This window comes from Pongo abelii, chromosome 1, assembly GCF_028885655.2.
Source record: "Pongo abelii isolate AG06213 chromosome 1, NHGRI_mPonAbe1-v2.0_pri, whole genome shotgun sequence".
NCBI lineage: Eukaryota > Metazoa > Chordata > Mammalia > Primates > Hominidae > Pongo > Pongo abelii.
In genome coordinates, this window is record NC_071985.2 from 46,281,883 (window position 1) to 46,303,579 (window position 21,697).

The 21,697-nt window shown below is 49.1% G+C and overlaps 1 protein-coding gene across 1 annotated transcript; it reads left to right on the plus strand.

The window, feature by feature from the left end:
* Positions 1-7,550: 7,550 nt before the first annotated feature.
* CHIT1 (chitinase 1) lies at positions 7,551-20,607 on the plus strand. Its single transcript, XM_024234097.3, has 11 exons — positions 7,551-7,620; positions 8,670-8,699; positions 11,348-11,549; positions 12,147-12,203; positions 13,581-13,746; positions 13,984-14,108; positions 14,920-15,043; positions 17,422-17,607; positions 17,941-18,054; positions 19,404-19,530; positions 20,136-20,607. The coding sequence occupies exons 1-11, from the start codon at positions 7,566-7,568 to the stop codon at positions 20,378-20,380; spliced, it is 1,431 nt and encodes a 476-aa protein (XP_024089865.2). The 5' UTR covers positions 7,551-7,565; the 3' UTR covers positions 20,381-20,607.
* The last annotated feature ends 1,090 nt before the right edge of the window (positions 20,608-21,697 follow it).

Sequence of the window (21,697 nt, forward strand, 5' to 3'; positions counted from 1 at the left end):
TTTCAATCCTCTTACTGGGGCTCTGGGATCCTAGTGGGGGGAAAGGCTGGAAGTTCTGAGCATCCCATGTACAGACTTTCATTTAATTCCTCAGTCCTTCTTCTCAGTATTTAGTCTAACACCCTCCCCACCCACCACAGCCCCCACACCATCCTCTGCTGGGCCAGGTATTACCGAGTCTTCAGTCCCTCTGGACCATCCCCATATTTAATGGGGATGAAGAAGATCCAGGGGTCCAACAGGTCACCCACACTTACTGTTGTCAGCTTTAGCCCACTTGGCAACTTTCTGCTGACTCCTGCACCTTTTCAGGGTCCTTTGGCCTGAGTTCTCTTTTTTCCTGTGGGCTTCCCTACCTGCAGCCTGATCACCAGACATTTGAGGAAAGAGGCCCCACATGAAAGACCAAGGTTTCGGCTTTTTCAGGTCTGTGAAGCCAGTTTCACCTGTTCATTCTGTTTTCACCTTCCAAACATTTGTTGGCATCTCTTATCTATTTTAGTTTCCTCTTCTATTTGCTTTGTCCTAGTAGATTTATACTACTTTATCCCTTTAACTGTGATTTCAAGGGATTTCAGGAGAGAGTGGAGATAAATACTTGTGCTCAATCTGCCACATGAAATGGGTACACCATGCTTTTTTCCTTTAACAATATATTGAGGACATATTTGTTTCATTTTAATGAAGTATAGAATTTCAGGCTCCAGTTGGTGACATTTAAGGCAGTTTTAGGTTTATGCTATTTTAAGAAATGCTGCAATGGGACATTATTATTGTACAACAATAATTATGTATAGAAATAAAGAAAGGAGAGAAAAAAGAGAGGGACAGAGAGAAAGAGGGTGAGAAAGAGAGAAGGAGTTGGGGAGGAGGGAAGGAGTCCACGCAGAATGTCAGGTATCTGAAAACAGCAGGTCAGGAAGAGGTGTGGGGGTCTGAATGGGTTGTACTTTCAGTCCTGGCCCACGTTCACCACCTAGGCCTTACTCTCCCCTTCTAGTTCTACTGCCCACTACATGCCAACTGCTTCAGGCTCAAACCTGAAAGTGAAAGAAACAACTACCACTTGGATATGCTCCACTGGAAACAGGAAACAGGCTGACATTTAGACACGCAAGGCCAGAACCTGCATGGCCAGAGAGGATTCAAGGTGCTCTCTGTCCCCAGAGAGTGCCCTGACTCCAGGATATGAGTTTCAGCATGACTGAAGCCCACACCAGCCTGCAGCCACTAGCTCCACCTCTGCCTGGGAGCCAGACCTGTCCAAAGATAACCAAATGGAAAGGGAAGAACCTGGAAGTCTCCACTTTAGCTCTGGAAGGCTTGCAAATTCTCTGGCTTCTCTTTCTTACACTGCAATGTGGGGAACATAGCTTCTGCTAATACATTAAGAGGTCTTAAGGGGTGGTTTGCACTTCTCACATCAACCAGCTTCTTACTAAGCACTTGACGTTGAGTTACAAGGGATGTTGAAGAAATAGTATTCAATAATCAACTCATTCAACAGATGTCTATTGAGGTCAGTTCTTTATACAGGCACCTGGTTGTTGGTGCACAGCAGTGGACAGAGACACGGTCCCTGCTCTTGGGGCTTCCAGTCTACAGAGAGCTACAGACATTAAATACATAAGCTCACAAAATAAATATATAATTGCAAATTAGGATAAGGTCTGGGGAGGAAAAAGAAACACCTTTTCAGGAGAGAGTAGCAGGACTGCCCTGCCATGGAGAAATATGCAGATATAGGGAAGCCTCTTGAGGAGGTAACAGCAGAGACCAGCCCTGGAGGATGAGAAGGAGAAGGAGAACACATCCCAGGAAAAGCATGCTGTGCCAAGACCCTGAGATTGGAAAGGGCTTGACACACTCACGTTCATGAAATAGAACCAGGGTTCTCAGGGTGGAGTGACCATCACAAGGCTGAGAGGTAGGCGGGTGGCCTAATGGAAAAACACACAAACTGACTATATTCTCCTACTATTCTCACACTAACTCTCCATACTTCATTTCTGAGACCAGAGATGTAGGGATTTCTCTCCACACCCAAACAACTCTCCAGCAGACACCAACAGGATATCCTATAATTTAATTCCATTCTGACACTATCCATCTGGAGTTAGAGTCAGATCTACAGGCTGAGGGCTCAGTCCCACAAGGCTACCCCCACTTCAGATGCCAATCACAAGTCCCAGGTGGTGACCTGTGCTTTGATCAAGCAGCTAAAAACTGGGGTTCCCATGACGCCCTTCCTCTGCTCTTCCTCTGCTAGAGCAGCTCACAGAACTCACAGAAACACTTACTTACATTGACCATTGATTTAAAGGATATTACAAAGGATACAGAGGAGCAGACAGATGGAAGAGATGTATAGTGCAAAGAAGATGGGAAGTGGCTTGGAGCTGCTCTCCTCTTTCCATGTGTTCAGTAGCCTGGAAGCTCTTTAAACCCCATAGATCATGGATTTTGTTTGTTTGTTTGTCTGTAGAAAGGGGGTCTCACTAGGTTGAGACCTAGTTGTTCAGGAGGTCAAGGTTGTTCAGGCTGGTCTCAAACTCCTGAGCTCAAGCAATCCTCCTGCCTCGGCATCCCAAAGTGCTGGGATTACAGGCATAAGCCACTGCACCAAGCCTAGTTAATGGATTTTTATGTAGGCTTCCCCATATAAGCATGATTAATTATTAACCTGGTCTTCAGCACCACTCCCCTTCCCAGAGGATGGGGGGTGGAGCTGAAGGTTCCAAACTTCTCATCATGGCTTGGTCTTTCTGGTGACCAACCCCCCTCCAGATGCCCACAGAGAGGCACCTCTTTGGAACAAAAGATGCTCCTAGTACTCAGGAAGTTCCAAGGGCTTAGGAGTTCTCTGTCAAAACTAGGGTCAAAGGCTAAACATTAGAACAAGAGATGCACCTAGAACCCCTATTTCTCAAGAAATTTTAAGGGTTTTAGGAGCTCTGTGCCAGAAATTGGGGACAAAGACCAAATATACAATTCTTATATCACAATATCATAGTGGGCCAGATCATGCAGAGAGGTCACATTAATTAATTAATTAATTAATTCAATAGATATGGACTAAGCACCTACTATGTACTGGGAAATATTCTGGGTACTAGACAAAGAGGACTAAACAAGAAAAGTCCCTCCTCTCATGAAGCTTACATTCTAGTGGTAGGAAACAGACACTACATACAAATGAATGAATGAATGAATGAATGAATGAATTCAGCTCATGAAAGTACTTAGGAGAAAATAAATCATCAGGAGAGAACAGAGAGTGACTTGAGGGGAGGGCGCTACTTTCTATGAGTGGTCAGGAAAAGCGTAAATGAGGAGAAGGAGCCAGCCGTGTGAAGATCGCAGAGAAGAACATTGTGGGCAGAAGCAATGGCAGGTGCAAACGTATCGGGGGAACCCCCCCCTGATAATTCAACGTGGGTCCTTTTCTATTTTCCCTAAGTGTCAGCCGGTCCGAGAAATAAAGGGAAATAAAGAGAGAAATTTTAAAGCTGGGTGTCCGGGGGAGACATCACATGTCGGCAGGTTCCGCGATGCCCCCAAAGCCACAAAACCAGCGAGTTTTTATTAGTGATTTTCAAAAGGGGAGGGAGTGTATGAATAGGGTGTGGGTCACAAAGATCACGTGCTTCACGAGGTAATAGAATATCACAAGGCAAATGGAGGCAGGGCGAGATCACAGAACCGGGGCAAAATTAAAATTGCTAATGAAGTTTCGGGCATGCATTGTCATTGATAACGTCTTATCAGGAGACAGGGTTTGAGAGCAGACAACCGGTCTGACCAAAATTTATTAAGCGGGAATTTCCTCGTCCTAATAAGCCTGGGAGCGCTACAGGAGACTGGGGCTTATTTCATTCCTTACCTACAACCGTAAAAGACAGACATCCCCAGAGCAGCCATTTTAGAGACCACCCCCTAGGAACGCATTCTCTTTCTCGGGGATGTTCCTTGCCGAGAAAAAGAATTCAGCGATATTTCTCCTATTTGCTTTTGAAAGAAGAAAAATATGGCTCTGTCCCTCCTGGCTGTCAGGCAGCCAGACCTAATGGTTATCTCCCTTGTTCCCTGAATATCACTGTTTTCCTGTTCTTTTTTCAAGGTGCCCAGATTTCATATTGTTTAAACAATTTGTGCAATTAATGAAATCATCACAGGGTCCTAAGGCAATATACATCCTCAGTTTACAAAGATGATGGGATTAAGAGATTAAGTAAAGACAGGCATAGGAAATCACAAGAATATTGATTAGGGAAGTGATAAATGTCCATGAAATCTTCACAATTTATGTTCAGAGATTGCAGTAAAGACAGGTGTAAGAAATTATACAAGTATTAATTTGGGGAACTAATAAATGTCCATGAAATCTTCACAATCTATGTTCTTCAGCCAGGGCTTCAGCCGATCCCTCTGTTCAGGGTCCCTGACTTCCTACAACATCTCTCCCTTTCTTTTTATATAAATATGCCGTGGCTATGAAGGCTTGTTCATTTTCTCGATTTTGACACAGGATTCTTTGACTGGTCCGGCACACTAAAGACAAGCTGATTAAACAGAGAAACGTAATTCCAAAATTTACTACACTGGGGCCTTCAATACACTTAATCAAAGTCATGGGGTTTAGTCCATAAAGATTTTCTGCCACCTGATCTAACGCCTCAGCTCCAGGCACAATGGATAAATGAGCCTGAGAGGCTTCAAAAATTTGTTTTTTTTAATTTAGTTATGTCCAGTGATAAATTATCTTCCCTGCCAAGAAGGTGTCCTTTGAAAGAACATTGTCCTAATGAAAGAACAGACTTAGAGTGTTCTAGAGGTAGAGTTAAGGAGTTGATATTTTATTCTAAGTGGGAACCATTGCAAGGTCTTAGCAGGAAAGCAACAGGATCTGATTTAAGTTTCTCAAAGTGTACTCTGGCTGCTATGTTGAGAATGGATTGCAGAGGCAAGAGAATTAGGAAGGAAGGCCGGTAGGAGGCTCTTCTGGGGACAGGGTGGGAGTTGATGGTCCTGGGGGCAATTCCATGCTATTTTAATCCCAATGGAATTATAAGTTTTGTATAGTGTGTCACCATCATTACTGGTTTTTTATTTTTAGTTGATAAAAATTGACATTTGCTATGATATTGTTTTTCCATGCAAAAACATGTTCAGATCCTATTGCAAATTTATATCCTGTGGGTAAGTTTTATACATTCTACTATTAAACTTAATATTGTTATTACATTTATTTATAAATATTTTATAGATTTTGACACTTCTGTGAATCAGACATTTCCTTCACTTCTATTTCTAATTGGTTATTGCTAATATAGAGAAAAGCTATTCATTTTTGTATGTTCACCTTAAATCCAGCCATATTACCAAACTCTGTTATTATTTTTTATCTATTTTTCTAGAAAACCTAAGGATGATAGGGGATGGGGCAGTGACTGGAGAAACTCAGAACCTAGGCACTGCAGTGCAGGTCCTCCTGGGGACATGAGGCACAGCCAGAAATGCATGAAGCAGACAGGTCAGTTGTGTATATGGAGGTGGGGGCGAGACAAGGAGGCCCCTAACTCTCCAGAGAAGCCTCTCCTCCCCGAGGCTCAGGGCCTCCCAGTCCTCACTCTCGTATTCCACTCTCACTCCCTCACCACCAAGGAGCTGAGGCACCTCTGCACATCTCAGGTGACGCTGAACAGGCTCCTTTGCAGGATCCCCAAGAGAAAGGGCTGAACACAACGGAAACAGAAGCCATGACTGCAGCAGGGAAAGGGAGGACTCAGGGCTGGTCCATCTGAGTGCTGAGGTCCAACCCTCTCTAGAGCCCTCTGACACCCCTAGACCAGACAGAAGTGGCAGCACTTGGCAGAACCAGGAATAATAGCAGCCACCATGGAATGCGTTCCCAACAGTCCTCTGAGTATTCCCCTTTACAGATGAAGAAACTGGAGTTCAGGGAAATTAAGGAATTCACTTGAGTTTACACAGATAGTAAATGGCAGAGGAGGAATTCACACCCAGGAACCTAACTCCACAGCCTGCCGCACCCAATATTCCTATGTGGCCATCCAGGCCATTCATGTTAAGCCCATGGGCCAAAGACTGGATCCCCTAGAAACTGCAGAGCTTTCTCAGGGACCCTGGAGTTCATGCATGCACCAGACATTGTCTGCAGACATTACAGTAATATGTACCAACTTGGGTCCTGTGGTGAATTGAATGGTGACCCACCCCCACCCCCCGCAAAGGATAACTTCACCTGGAATCTCAGAACATGACTGTATTTGGAATAGGGGTCTTTGCAAATGTAATGAAGGTAAAGATCTCAAGAGGAGATCATCTTGGATTAGAATGTCCTTCTCAGAGACAGAAAGGAGGGGACATACAGAGACACAGCAAGGAAGGGCATGTAAAAATGGAGGCAGGCAGAGACTGGAGTGATGCCGTTGCATGCCCAGGAATGCCAGGGGCCATCAGAAGCTGGAAGCTGCTGGGAAGTATTCGCCCCTGGAGTCTTCAGAGGAAGCATGGCCCTGCCAACACCTTGTTTCCAGGCTTCTGACCTCCAGAACTGTGAAAGAATAAACTTCTGTTGTTTCAAACCACCTGTTTGGTGGCCATTTGTTACAGTAGCTCTGGGAAACCAATACAAATGTCCACCATTCTTCTTTTTTTTTTTTTTTTTGGACAGAGTTTCACTCTTGTTGCCCAGGCAGGAGTGCAGTGGCACGATCTCGGCTCACCACAATCTCCACCTCCTGGGTTCAAGCGATTCTCCTGTCTCAGCCTCCAGAGTAACTGGGATTACAGGCATGTGCCACCATGCCAGGCTGATTTTGTATTTTTAGTAAAGGTGGGGTTTCTCCCACCTTTACTAAAGGAGGTCAGGCTGGTCTTGAACTCCTGATCTCAGGTGATCCACCTGCCTCGGCCTCCCAAAGTGCTGGGATTACAGGTGTAAGCCACCATGCCTGGCCCAAATGTCCACCATTATTATTCTTTATAAGAAACATAGGCATTTCAAGCTATTACCAAACTTATAGTCACTATTTATCATTATCTATTTTTCTCCATCAATGGATATGCAAACATTACTATCATGAAAAATAAACTATGTTTGCAACCCCATTATCGTCTAGATGGAGAAACAGTTTGAGAGAGGGCAGTGGAGAAGCAAGAGAGCTGGTCTGGAACCCAGCTGCCTGACTCGTGAGTCATTTCTCTTCCTCCAAAGCCCTATTAAGTCTGGGGCTGCTTATGGCCCTCACCACCTACACAAAGAAAGTCAGGGTCATGCTCATCCATCAGGAGGTTCAGGGCCACTTCCCGCTTTCCTCTGTTTGGCAACACTAAGAGTCACCCTCTGATTGTTCCAGAAAAGCAAGAATTGCTAAAGGCCATTGTGTCAAGTTTGCCCAATTCATGCTACTTGACATCTTACCCCTCCCCACCCTGCTCCCACCCCCCGTCCCCCTAGTGCCCCTGATTGCAACACTCCTGGCTGGGGTGGGACTGGGTGGCCAGATAAAAGCAGAGCAGGACCTGGAAAGCTGGTTTGTATGGGCTGCAGCCTGCTGCCGAGCTGCATCATGGTGCGGTCTGTGGCCTGGGCAGGTGAGCTGTCGGATAGTGGGCTGGGTCTCGGGAGCTGTGGGGAGGTGGGGATGTGGATGTCCAGGAACCCCTTGCTACCCTTTGCAAGGAAGTAGGAGGACTCAGGAGAACTTCAGAGGGTCATTTTATCCCTCTCCATGCCTCCTGGCTCGCAGTCCCTTGATTACCTTTCCTGTGGGCTCCCCCTTAGGCTCTTTCAGCCCGAGAGACTTCGTGTTGCAAGGGAAGCCTTTTCTCAACAGGCTGAAGATGACCTGACTTTCATCTTTCTGTCCTGAAAGCCCAGAGTCAATGAGGCCACTGCACTGGGTCTTTGTGTCTTTCCCATGTTCTTAGGTCCCTCCTGTTGGCCTTATCCAAGAAGCGCCCACTGCCAAGAGCCTCTTCTCCAACCTCATATTGTCTGTCCTGCAAGAGGGCAGCCTGGGGCCAAGATCCTGGGCATCCTTGCAAATTTTCATGGAGGTTCTATTAGGTTGACAGAGAAGTCCAAGCTCACCAGATGAAAGAGATCTCTTCGAAGGAGTCCTGTCAGGCCCTAGGTCTCCAAGGCTGTGGATGCCTGCCACAGCCAGGTATCGGAAAGGCAACAGGAAGCCATAAACAATGGGAGCAGAGGCACAGGCCCTCCCCAGGAGATGAACTGTCCCCATGCAGCCCTTCCAGATTGATTCTTTCTAGCCCAAAAACAGGCTTGTTTCTTGTTCCGAAAGAGAAGCTATCTCTCTGAATAACTCACAAGTCAGCAGTTTTTCCACAATCTTCCTGCATCCACACTGCCCTTTACTGAGGTATAGAGAGGGGGCAGCCTCAGCCCATGGAACTTTCCATCAGCTTCTAGGACCAACCCAGGCCAGGAAGAGACCCCCATGGTCTGGCCTGCATGAAGGGATGGGCACAGTGCCCTCCTGGGTCCCTTCTGAAAGGAGAAAGCTTGATTTGTATGAAATCAGCCCTCCCTGACCACCTCCTGTGCTTCCGTAAGCTGTGGGGCCTGGGAAGGTGAGAATGGCAGCATAACCCTGGCCTTCTCTCTTGTGTTGCTCCAGGTTTCATGGTCCTGCTGATGATCCCATGGGGTAAGTGACCTCTTTCTTGGAGCTAGCTCTTGACTGCCTCAGCCCCTTCCCTGGGCTCTGCTTAATGTCCCAAAACACCTTCTCTGCCAGACCTCCCCAAGAGCTCCAGATTTCAGTGGGGACTCTCTTCCAAAGCTCAGACCCCTGCAAATGTCCCCATCCGCTACCAGCCCTCCCAGGAAGGCTCTTGCCTCCTTATCCACTAGCTGAGCTCCTGCACATCTGTGGGGCCAGCTTGTGCATCAGCCTCTTTCAGGGCTTTCCTTTCCTGGGGTTGCTGGCTCCCGCCTCTGCACTCTGTGCTCTTGCAGCACCTGTGTGTTTTACAGTACATTTCGCACTGCCTCTCATTATTGGCTTAGATGTCTCTCCAAACCAGACTCCAAGTTGCTGCAGGTAAGAACCCTAAGTCTCATCTGGCTCAGCATCCCCAGCGCCTTAGCTCTGTGACGACAACACACTTGCTTTTGGTCTGCTGAACTGATCAGATGTGGAGCTTGAGAGAGGCAGGAGGGAGCTCCTTGTGTCAAATGGAAAAGAGACCTTGGGGGATCTTCAGCAACTCAGACTCCTGGTCCCCCTCTTGTCCCACCCCATTCCCTGGGCATCAGTGGCCTGGGAATGCTGGCCTCTCAGACCTTGTCCTGTGACTGTGCCTCTCACGCTGGGCTGTGGCATTGGAGGTACATTTCCCTCTCAGCCTCATAGGAGGGAACAGCCGGGGGCACAGAAACAGCAAACATGGGGAAGATGAGAGGTGGGAGATTTCTCAAAAAGCTTTAGTCCAGGCTATTTCTTGGCTTTCTGCAGTATAGTAATAATAGTAGGACTTTGTGTGGACTAAGGGTTAATATATGCGAAGCACCTAGAACAGAACTTCTTCCATGCAGCGTTCCTCCGAGTGTTTTACATGTATTAACTTTAGCTCACACGGGGGTCCTGTGACACACATTGTGGAAGGTCCAGTGGTCTCCCCGTTTCACACAGGAGGAAGCTGAGTCACACAGCGAGTAAGTTGCAAAGTTGGGATTACAACCCAGACACTGACATGCCAGAGTCCCTGCTGTTAACCACTGCACTTTATTTTCTCCATAGTACAGAAATTCATAACAATATTTGATATGTGACAGCATGACATGATAGAAAAAGAGCTTCCTGGCTCCTTCCTACATGGCCTGGGGGATGAGTTATCTGGGTTCATCCCCTCCTTCCTCTCTTTTGCTTTGGGGAGTTCACCAATTCTCCTGTATCGTTGCAGGCTACACCCCAGCCCCATCAGCAAGCTGCGCTCCTGGGTGACCTCTGGTTAGAGACAGTGACCACTCTGGAGCCACATGTATGCCCAGGGTCAGCCCTCCATGCTCTCAGGTTCTAGTTGAGGCCTGCCTGAGCCGTCTCTTCCTGAAACTCTCCTATAGACACTTTGCACCCCTCCTCTTCCTTCCCCCATCCCTGTCCTTGTGGGCATTGGAGGGGGTACAGAGAGACCCTGCTGGGGCAAAGGGAAGTCCCAGGTTCTAGACACCAGCCACAGACACGCTCCAGTCCAAACTCACTGCTCCATCAAGATCTTGGCGTAAAATGTTGGCTTATACAAACTACACCATCATAGATTGAGAGACTGGAAGAGACCCCATAGACCACACAGTCATTAACAGATGGGGCCGGGAGTGAAGATGAGATGGACCCAAAATCTATTTTTGGCAGATGCTGGAATGAAGACTAGCATTCTTGCTTCCTAGTGTCCTGGTCAACCCTGCACAGGGCTGACCTCAATGGGGTCATCACCACCGAGCCCTCACTGCAAAGTCTTTTCACACACTGTAGGGTACTCTAGAGACAAGTACCCTACAGTGTGTGGGGTACTTAGAGACAAGATGTCTTCTCCTAGATAAAATTAGCTCTTTATTACAATCTCAGCAGTGATATTGATAAACATAGATTATCTACAAGGGATAACAAGCAAATGCAAATGGTTTTAATGCAAGACTAAAGAAACATAAACCCAGGCCTGTAACTGGGGCCTCCTCTCTGCTACTTATCTGTTTGCATTTTAATGAAGTATTCTGAGGTATTCCAAACCATTTTTGAAAGTTTGCCTGCCTTCCTTCTGCAGATGAGCATGCCATGTCTAATCCCCTCTAGGCCTCACGCTGGGGCTTCCTGGGGCTACCTTCTGTCAGGTTTCAGGGCCTGGAGGGGAGACCCTAACTGGGGGTAGGGAGACATGCCTGCCAGACCCTGATCCTGGGAGCTCGGACTCTGAGACTAGCAACTTTCAAGGATGTCAAGGAGTCAAGAGACTTGGGTCGCAGCACCACTTCTCTGCCCTCTTAGCAGCCGTGCTGATGAGGAAGGGCCCCAAGCTCATGAGCCTCAACTTGCTTCCCAGGAAAACAAGGCTTGGAAGATGATGGTCCTGCCCACTCAGTGTTCTGAGGATCCCATGTTGGCCTCTGAAAATGCTTTCCCAACTGCCAGGCTCCACCCACACAAAAACAAATGCCATTTCTGCCTGTCGGGTCCCTCCACTGACTCCAGGTGTAGAAGAGGGAGGTCCAAGGACATTGCCTGCCCCAAATGAAGGGTGACCAGTCCCCAGAAGGCCCTGCTGACAGCTATCCCTTTTCTTTACTCCAACGGGCCAGGCTCTGCTGCAAAACTGGTCTGCTACTTCACCAACTGGGCCCAATACAGACAGGGGGAGGCTCGCTTCCTGCCCAAGGACGTGGACCCCAGTCTTTGCACCCACCTCATCTACGCCTTCGCTGGCATGACCAACCACCAGCTGAGCACCATTGAGTGGAATGACGAGACTCTCTACCAGGAGTTCAATGGCCTGAAGAAGATGTGAGCCAAAGCAGAGGAGCAGGGTGGGTGGGATGTGGTGGGGGGACAGATAACCTCCTCCCAGAGCCAGACACCTCTCCAGCACTAAGGTCCTGCCACAGACCCACTGTGTGGCTTTGGGCAAGTTGTATCACCTCTCTAGGCTCTCCTGTGCTTAATGAAAGAGGTAGGGTTTGCTTAGGGGATCCTAAAGGGCCCTTCCAGTTTAGGTCTAAGTGGGATTAGGATTGTGAGACTCTTTCTGTCTCCCATGAAGCCCCTTCCTCATTATGAAATTGATCCACCCTTCAGCTCCAGTGTTCTGGGCGCCTTCACAAAGCCTCTTGAGAATCTGCCCCAATCCTTGCTTCCTGAGCCCACACAGTGGTGTCTCCCCAGTTAGACAGGTGGTTCTGCAAGTCAGGAACGTGACTTCCCTTTTCCAATCTACAGCTGTCCCCAGAATGCTTAATACAGTCTCTGCACATAGACACTTTGACATGTCCCCACCCTTGTTGCTCGTCCCCACCCTTGTTGCTCCTCCCCACTGTAACATCCCTGCCAGGGAGCCCTGGGAGCTGGCAGAGTAAATCCTGCTGTGTCTCCTGTCTTTCTCAGGAATCCCAAGCTGAAGACCCTGTTAGCCATCGGAGGCTGGAATTTCGGCACTCAGAAGTTAGTTGACTGTGGTCACCTGTGTGGTAAAGCTCCTGGATGGGAACCTGCTGCACTGGCCAGAGGGAGTCCTGGTCAGGGAATCAGGCCAGGCTGAGGTGTGGTCAGGGGAAAGGGGAGGGGAGCTGAACTCTGAGGGCTGAATTTCCTTCTGGGTTCTTGGCACCACAGCAGGAGGGCAGCACAGTGAGCTTCGCTCCAGGCTGTTTCAGATCCAGTCTTGCCAGAAGCATAGGTCTAAACACAGCAGAGGGCTCAGACCTCTCCAGGCCTCAGTCTCATCTTCCATGAAATGAGAAGAGGGAGGGTCCCAACTAATCCTGACAACATGCAGTGTCTATGTTTTCTGAGCTCAGAAATGGGATATCTTGTCTCAGAAAGAATGTTTATTCCACTTCTGAGTATAAAAGGTAATCTGTGAGATTGAGCCTGGATGCCAAAGTATTGGCATTTGGGGGACTTTTTTTTAATGATTTATGGAGATAATGGAATGGAGTATTTGAAACTTGGTGTTTTCTAGAAAATCCAGAATATAGGGCTCCCAAAGCTCTAAACAGTCTTTCTAAAACTTTTTTGGATCATGAACCCTTTTGGGAATCTGATGAAAGTGATTACTCATCTTCCAAAATAATGCTTATATACAGATTGTTTATTGAAATGCAGGAGTTTTTAGCCTGGTGTCCTCGGACTAAATTAATAAAAATAAAATAGGATCAATATGTAAAGAACTTGAGACCCCCAAGAAGTTCAGGGACTTCCCACTAAGGAAGGAAGATGTGGAGAGGTGGTTCTTGGGGCAGCTTGGGGATTTTGACGAACTCTGGACTAGTAATAGTAATAAAAACACAAAGCACTCTATGGGTGTGAGTTAGAGGAAAGATGACCAGGTTAATCTGCCAGGAAACTAAAACAGTGGGCTCCCCAGGTCTTTACTAACCTTAGTAAAGGAATTAGAGAAATTCTAATTAGAGAAAAATCCTACTTAAAAACCTGACAAGAGGAATTAGAGAAACTAATTCCTTTTCTTTTTAAACCTCCATTCTGAGGATGTCAACTAGTTCTGATTTGGGGTGGGACAATTCAGGGGCTTGGAGGAAGCCTCTGGAGGGAATTTTGGGAATGGCTCCTAGGGTGTCCATGTGCCCCAGGTGATGTCGATGTTCGGGGGTAGAAAGCGCTCTGGATGGTCCCCTTTCCTCAACCGGGACCATAACTCACCAGCAAATATCCCTGCAGCCTCTGAAGCAGCCCTCCCAGTGCCCCTCCCAGCCCAGACACAGAGATGCACTGTCCTGAGTGTTTTCTCGCCTGCTTCTGAGTAAGAGTGGCTCCTGTCTGGTCCAAGGCCGGCCCTTACTCTCCTTCATCACCTCACAGGTTCACAGATATGGTAGCCACGGCCAAAAACCGTCAGACCTTTGTCAACTCGGCCATCAGGTTTCTGCGCAAATACGGCTTTGATGGCCTTGACCTTGACTGGGAGTACCCTGGAAGCCGGGGGAGCCCTGCCGTAGACAAGGAGCGCTTCACAGCCCTGGTACAGGTATGACTGGGCAGGGCAGGGATCACCAGTCTGTGCAGGAATCCATGTGGGGGCTGTGCAGGAAGCACATGTGGGGGCTGCTCTGCCCCCAGAGCCAGCTGCTTCACGTATCTGTGTGGCACAGATCAGCCCTGTGGCCAGCTCTCAGACTTCTACGAGTGAACATCTACCTGGGGCTCACAGAGGCTGCCTGCCTGGTGCACGCCCCTGTGTTGACTCTGAGCTCCACTCCCACAGGACTTGGCCAATGCCTTCCAGCAGGAAGCCCAGACCTCAGGGAAAGAAGGCCTTCTTCTGAGTGCAGCGGTTCCAGCTGGGCGAACCTATGTGGATGCTGGATACGAGGTGGACAAAATCGCCCAGTGAGTCTCAGGCAGATGGCTTGGAGCTGTGCTCTCTGAGGGAAGAGAGGCCAAGGGCAGACTGAGCTTTCCCATGGGTAGAGCAGGTGTTCACCTACAAGGCATTTGGAAAGTCCCATCCTTACACCCAAACAAAAGCAGACCATTCCCTGCTTTTGTACTCAGGGTAAAACTAAGACACATCCAGAAAGGCTTTGCTCAGTGTCCACTGCTGCCCTGTTCCAGATCCTTCATTTTGGATCTCTGCCCTCTCCTTGGGAACTCATTCTTAAGGTGAAAATGCCTCTGAGTGGGTAGCAAAGCCATTGTCTTCAAGAAAATGGGTTTTCTGGATCCTTGCTCCTCAAAGTACAGCATGCGGACTCATAGCCCTCATTAAAACCAGGTGCTCATTAGAATTATGGACTCTCAGGCCCCATCCCAGGCCTTCTGAAGAAGAACCTTCATTTTAATGAGATTCCCAGGCGATCTCTGTGCACACTGAAGTGGGAGAAACCCTGAGCTAGAGTTCCCTCCAGAATAGCAATGTAGCAGGAGGTTTCTTGAGTGGAATAGGGAGGGTCTGGGGGTGCAGAGGGGACAGTAGGGTGAGGGTCACAAGTTTGAATGAGAATGAGAATGGCCTCCATGAGGGGGCTGGCTGGGACTGCTGTCTGGGTCACCTTCTGCAGAGCCAGGTGAGCCTGCCACCTTTGCCTCTGACCCCAGTGGTTCCTCCCTGGGCCATGCACTGAGGGGGTAGGGTGAGAAAGAAGGGCTACCCCCACCCCCAATCCCTTGTTCCTCACCTCCTCTTCCATGCCTCCTGCAGGAACCTGGATTTTGTCAACCTTATGGCCTACGACTTCCATGGCTCTTGGGAGAAGGTCACGGGACATAACAGCCCCCTCTACAAGAGGCAAGAGGAGAGTGGTGCAGCAGCCAGCCTCAACGTGGTGTGTGTGGCCGGAGGACTGAGGCAGGACTCCCCTGTCCAGCAGGCCCTGTTTGGTGGCTTCTTTTGAGCCCCGAGGCCCTCATGGGAAAAAAGACACAGGGCACTGAGAAACCAGAAGCTTTTTTGTTTCTTTGCTTGCTTGTTTTGTTCTATTTTCCTGGTCCATGCCCCTGCTGAGGGGAAACCTCACTTCTGTGGAGCATCTTGGCTGATGGTAGATGCAGCAAATCAGTTTGATGACAAACAAGTAACCAATGGGGAAGCCCACTTTGAGCTTGAGTCTCCAGCCAGCAGGTGTGCTGCTTCCCTCACACACCCCCACCCCATTTCCTTCAAGACAGTGGGCAGACTTGTGCTCCATGGTCACACTGGTTGACCTTCTGGAAGGTGCTTTCAGGGATAGGAGCTTTCCCAAGTTGATAACATCTCCACAGATGTCACTCAGGGTGGAAGTACCCCCAGCACCTGCAAAGGGCAGGCTTGATTTTTAGACTAGGGTAGGTTGGGGTTTCCTAACTTTTCCTCATTGAGCAATCAAGACACTTTTAATTTTTTTTAATTTTATTTATTTATTCTTAAGAGACAGAATCTTGCTCTGTCACCAAGGGGGGTATGCAGTGGCATGATCATAGCTCACTGCAGCTTCATCCTCCTGGGCTTAAGCGATCCTCCTACCCCAGCCTCCTGAGTAACTGGGATCACTATGATCAACTAATTTTTTTAAGTTTGTAGAGATGGAGTCTTGCTATATTGCCCAGGATGGTCTTGAACTCCTGCCCTCAAGCAATCCTCCTGGCTCAGCCTCCCAAAGTGTTGGAATTATAGGCACGAGCCAACATGCTCAGCCTAGATCCTGTTTATAAACCCTCTCTATATACTAAAATATAGATTTTAAGAGAGGGTTTATAATAACTTTAAGAGAGAGCTTATAATAACTTTAAGAGAGGGCTTATAATAACTATATTATTTTTCTTTCTTAAGCAAAACCAAACAACAAAGATAAAGCCCTAAATTAAAATGCTTTTTACTTTTGGAGAGCTGACATCTCTGTATGTCAGCTGGAGTGGGACATCTTTGATTTTCTGGCTCTTTCATGAATAAAGAGCACCTCTTTAGCCAGTGAGCCAGGCATCCACATTTCACACTGAGCCTGGCCTCTCCATCCCTGTCTGGAAGACTGTGTGAGTTTTGGAGGAAGCTGTATCCCTGCACCAGTGGGGAGACACAGAAAGAAATTTAGCTGAGAGGTGAATGGGGTTGGAGTCCCTCCAGCACCCTGCTTTCCACACCGTGTACCTTGAATCCACCGAGGAATGGAGGCCATCTTATTCCTACAAAGAGGGCTTCTACTCACCACACAGTGTGCCCGGGGATTGCTTCTAGCCAGAGGGGTGACTTTTCCCAACTTGCACAAAAGTGCTATAACAGATCAGGAGAAGCCCCGACTTCTGCCTTCAGAAAGCACCAGTCCGACCAAAGATAAGTTGTATAGATGGACAAAAAGAAATACATTTAAATAAATGTAGTGAAAGCTGTTCTTTACCTAAGTGCTAAGTGGGCTCAGAGTAACTAGACCTGACAAAACTAGAGCAGCTTCTGGGGGAAAGTGAACCATACTCTTGGCTTAAGGAATGAGGCTTCATTTTTCATTAATTTATCATACTTGTATCGGGTACCTTCTCCCGTCACAGGCCTGGGGGTGTTACATCAAGTAATACATAATCGGGAGAAGGCCTTATTCAGAGGTGGGTAAGGAAGCCTTTGTTCTATCTGAGCATCAGGTGTCATTCTAGGCACTGGGGATACAGAGATAAATAAAGCAGACCCGATTCCCTGCTTTGGTACTCAGGGTAAAACTAAGACAACAATCATGATAACGATGATGACCATAGCGACCATTTATTGCGTTGTGCTGAGCTTTTACATGCATTATAACCTTTAATTCTCACAATGCCCTAAGAGATGGATATTTTACTTATTTCCATGTTACAGACAGAACACCAAGGCTCAGTGAGGTTAAATAAGCTGCTGGGTAAGGCAGGGATCTGTGTCTGCCTTGTTCACGGATGTGTCTGAAGCACCATGGACAGCGCCTGGCACACAGTGGGCCATCAGTACATTTGCTCAGTGAACGGTTGTCTGCGTCCGAAACCCATGCTCTCTGGTTATCATGCCATGCAGCTTCTTCACTGGGGTCACGGGTCTAAGGCAGGCTCTAAAGAAGGTGGGGTAGGGCTGGAATCCTAACAAAGGCCCGTGGAACTCCAGCTGAGGAGCCCCTGCCCTCCTAGCTCTGCCTCTGGATCCCCCAGATTTTAGATAATCAGAACCAGGCTGAGGGCTGAGAAAATTAACCCTGACCTCTTCCGCCACCAGGATGCTGCTGTGCAACTGTGGCTGCAGAAGGGGACCCCTGCCAGCAAGCTGATCCTTGGCATGCCTACCTACGGACGCTCCTTCACCCTGGCCTCCTCATCAGACACCAGAGTGGGGGCCCCAGCCACAGGGTCTGGCACTCCCGGCCCCTTCACCAAGGAAGGAGGGATGCTGGCCTACTATGAGGTAGGAAAACCCATAACCACCCTGGGTATTGTGGGGGTCGGGGGTGCCTGAGAGAGCAGAGGTTTCCTTCTCCCACTGTTTCTGAGTAAGGATGCCAGGTGCAGAGAATTCTGGCCAGGTAAATTCCATCCCATCCATGCCGTCTTGAACTTACCCTTAAGCCAAGGTGCTTCAAGCTGAGTCCAGCATTCTAGGTCACTGCAAAGAACCTCCTGATTCTCCAGGCTTCCTCAAACAGGAATTTTCCAATCTCTAGTCTCCTCCTGGTGAGGAAAGGAAGGTGCCTGCAAGAGCCTCCCTCCTCCTCCCCAGTGCTGCCTTCTGCTCCCACAGGTCTGCTCCTGGAAGGGGGCCACCAAACAGAGAATCCAGGACCAGGAGGTGCCCTACATCTTCCGGGACAACCAGTGGGTGGGCTTTGATGATGTGGAGAGCTTCAAAACCAAGGTGAGGCCCAGCTCTGCTGGCAGAGGGGTGGTCCTAGTGAACAAGGCCTGTCAATGACATGGAATGAGGACAGTTCAGGACCTCAAGGGTGAGTCTCCTTTAAATGTCCCAACATTTCATAAATCTCCACGTGATAGTATTTTGTACCTTTACTACCTATTGACTCAGAAAAGACAAAATGACAAAAAATTGCTCTACATTTAGTAGCACTCTGGAAAGTATTTCTATTTTATTAAATACCATACAAATTCTACAGACATATGAAGAGGAGAAATACACATGGTGAGGCATATAGCTTTATTCAGCCCATTGGCAATACCTGGTGCATGTCCAAACTACAGACCTTTTGCTTTACTTATAGGACCCCCTTCTCCTGCCCAATACTGGTGGCCTGAAGAGTTAGTGCATTTACCTGGTTTCATGCCACTTTCCCCTGTGAAACTGTTAGCTCCTGAAGATGGATGCTTCACTAGTTTATCTGTACATCCCACATCAACTATCATGTGTGGCTGACAGCGGCAGCTTCTAGAGGTGGAGAATTGCAGGGGGGCACGATCCTGGCTGGGGAGATGGGAGAAGGGGTCACGGTGGAAGGGTATTTCAGATAAGTCCTAAAGCATAGAAGGTGGCCATTCTTAGGGGTGAGGGAGGGGGCAACTGCACAAGCAAAGACGCAAGTGCAGAGAAAGTAGAGGCTGGACTCAGAACAAAGTGTAGGTCCACATAGCTGGACCCCCAAGCAGGGCAGGTAGAGGAAGGGAGCTAGCTGAAAGGGAGGCTGGGACCAGCAAGGGATCAAGCACCATGGCCCCCTGGCAGGGTTAGAGGACAGAGAATCCCACTCTGAGGAAACACACAGTCATACCCTCACGAAGCCTCAGGAATCTGGTGGAGGGAAGATGGCTCTCAGGGAAGACAAAGACATGAAGACAGAGAAGCAAGCCTTGATTGAGATCTTTTGGAAATCTGAGTTGTTGCCTATGGTAACTGGACTTACCTTGACCAGCATACAATACCCTTAAATAAAGCAGCTCAGCCCACACATGACCAAGCTGTGAGGGGTTCCTACTTAGGGAGGTGCACACATCTGACACTATTCCTCCCGGCTGCACCCACCCCACCCCAGGTCATGCTTATGTTAAGACAAGGAGACTGCAAAATAACTGATGTCCTAGCAGCATGAGGACTCAGCATCCTCCCAGCGCAGGGCTGTCTCCAAAACCTACAGCCACTCACAGGCCTGAGGCTGCTGGAGAAAAAACAACCCTGTCTAGATGAGGTAGCCAGCCTCTGGGGCTGGCTGGGCCGGACTTCCCCGGGCTCCTCCACTGCATCCCCTCCCTGCACAGGTCAGCTATCTGAAGCAGAAGGGACTGGGCGGGGCCATGGTCTGGGCACTGGACTTAGATGACTTTGCCAGCTTCTCCTGCAACCAGGGCCGATACCCCCTCATCCAGACGCTGCGGCGGGAACTGAGTAAGTAAGGGACCCGGGGCCAGTGGTGGAATTTAGAGGTGGGGTACGAACACAGCTCCATGCGTCCAATGAACTGTAGGTCCTGGGTCCTTCTGAGGAAATGACTTTGCCCCAATACTGTAATTTCCCAAGCTTCATGCACCCACAGGAGCTAAGGAAACTGTCAAAACAATTTTCCTTCTTGCGCTCTTTCTCTTCCTGGTTGTAGCAATGCCTGCCCAGGGTTGTTGTAACCGTGGCTTCCCTCCAGAGGGCCCCCAGACTGGGAGCAGCACCTTGTTCCTCTCTTATCTGGGAGAAAGCCTCCCCTTAGCCTGCAGTGTGGCACCCCCACCTACCCTCAGCAGTATATGGTTCTGCTTGCAGATGGGTAAAGCCTTAACTGCCTGTCACATGTGTAGCCAGGTGTTGTCTGTGGCACTGTGCTTCAGCTGTAGGTATGGCTGTTGTCTGGCTGTTCTCTGCTTGGGGTATCTGGCTGTACTCAGCCTGTAGGGCATGTGGTGCTGGGCTGCTGCCAGCCAATGGTTGCTGCCTGTGTGCTCTGCCTGTGGGTTTGGGATCTCTTGTGGGGAGCCTTGGTTGAATCTTCACTGTCTTCCCAGGTCTTCCATACGTGCCTTCAGGCACCCCAGAGCTTGAAGTTCCAACACCAGGTCAGCCCTCTGAACCTGAGCATGGCCCCAGCCCTGGACAAGACACGTTCTGCCAGGGCAAAGCTGATGGGCTCTATCCCAATCCTCGGGAACGGTCCAGCTTCTACAGCTGTGCAGCGGGGCGGCTGTTCCAGCAAAGCTGCCCGACGGGCCTGGTGTTCAGCAGCTCCTGCAAATGCTGCACCTGGAATTGAGTCCCTAAGGCCCCTCCAGTCCCAACTTTGAGGCTGGGCCCGGTATCACTCTGCAGCCTGCCTCCTGGGTTTTCCCTGGGGGCTGCGATCTGGCTCCTGCGGGCCTCTCTGTGGTCTTCCTTTATCCAGGCTTTCTGCTCTCAGCCTTGCCTTCTGTTTTTCTGGGTCTCCTGGGCTGCCCCTTTCACTTGCAAAATAAATCTTTGGTTTGCTCCCCTCTCCCCAAAGATGTGGTGACTTAGGAGGCTCTCTAAGCACACTGTTGACTCCAAAACATCCGCAGGTCAGAGCCAGGTGGGAAGGTGGTCCGTGCAGGATGTGCCAGGCCCTGTGGCAGGTCTTGCCTCGTGAGTCCATATGCCAGTGGGCAGTTTCCAGTACACAGGTGATGGCAGCCAGAGCACGGCCCCAAGTGCAACATGTTCTTTGGTTATTGACGCAGAAGCCTGGAAACAGGAGCTTCTGCGGACCTTCACGCACGTGTTATTCCCAAAATGCCACTAGATGGCAGCAGAGAAGAACTTTTCCCTGATTTAAGCGCTCTGCGAGCAGCCACTCAGCATTACACCAAGAATTCAGACCCCTGGTACTCAGTGGTCTTCAAGATAAATCCTGTTTGGGCCCTTTGCAGGCCCTATCTCACCTACTGCCCCCGTTCACCAGATGAAGAAGGAACAATGATTATTCTCACTTTACAGGCATTTAAACTGAGGACTGATTCTAACCAATTCTGAGTCCAGAACCAAGGCCTGAAACGGGCCAGAAAGCATGCACACGGTGTCCTGGTTAAATAGTCATCCCAACATTCCTGGCTGCTTTGGGCTGCACCTTGGTCATTCTGTTTAAAGAAAATCTGCACAAAGCCTAACAGTCCAGCCTGTTATTCACTCCAAGCTGGTTTCTGGGTGGGACTTGGGAAGGCAGCTGGGGATTGGGACAGGTGAGATGAGGGGGAGGTGGCTTGGCCCCCCACGTGAGTACACCCAACACCAGAGCACAGGAACAGTGTCCCCGTCACTCCGGTAGCCTGCTTGTCCATGGGCATTTTGAAACCTGCTCTCCTCAGTCCAGAGCACAAGCTGCTTGAGCACATGCTCCGCCCCCGAGGTCTCAATTGAGGGATACGCCAACCACATCCCAACGAGCTGTTAGGAGTGGAGTCCAGGTGCAGGGGTGACTTCTGGCCTGCTGCACTCCAGCTGTGTGACTTCAGGCAAAGAAGCAGAGCCTCAGTCCTCACTGTAGGATGGGAGAAATGTGAGGAGTCAGTGAAGTTGTGCACGCCTGCCCTATGATCAGTGCTCATTCCCTCCCTCC

What these genes read in the sequence shown, in the direction of transcription:
- CHIT1 (XM_024234097.3), top strand. Translation starts at nt 7,566, where the DNA reads ATGGGCTGCAGCCTGCTGCCGAGCTGCATCATGGTGCGGTCTGTGGCC. An exon ending in TGGAGAGCTTCAAAACCAAG is followed by an intron (nt 18,055 to 19,403) that starts GTGAGGCCCAGC and finishes CTCCCTGCACAG; the next exon opens with GTCAGCTATCTGAAGCAGAA. An exon ending in GACGCTGCGGCGGGAACTGA is followed by an intron (nt 19,531 to 20,135) that starts GTAAGTAAGGGA and finishes CTGTCTTCCCAG; the next exon opens with GTCTTCCATACGTGCCTTCA.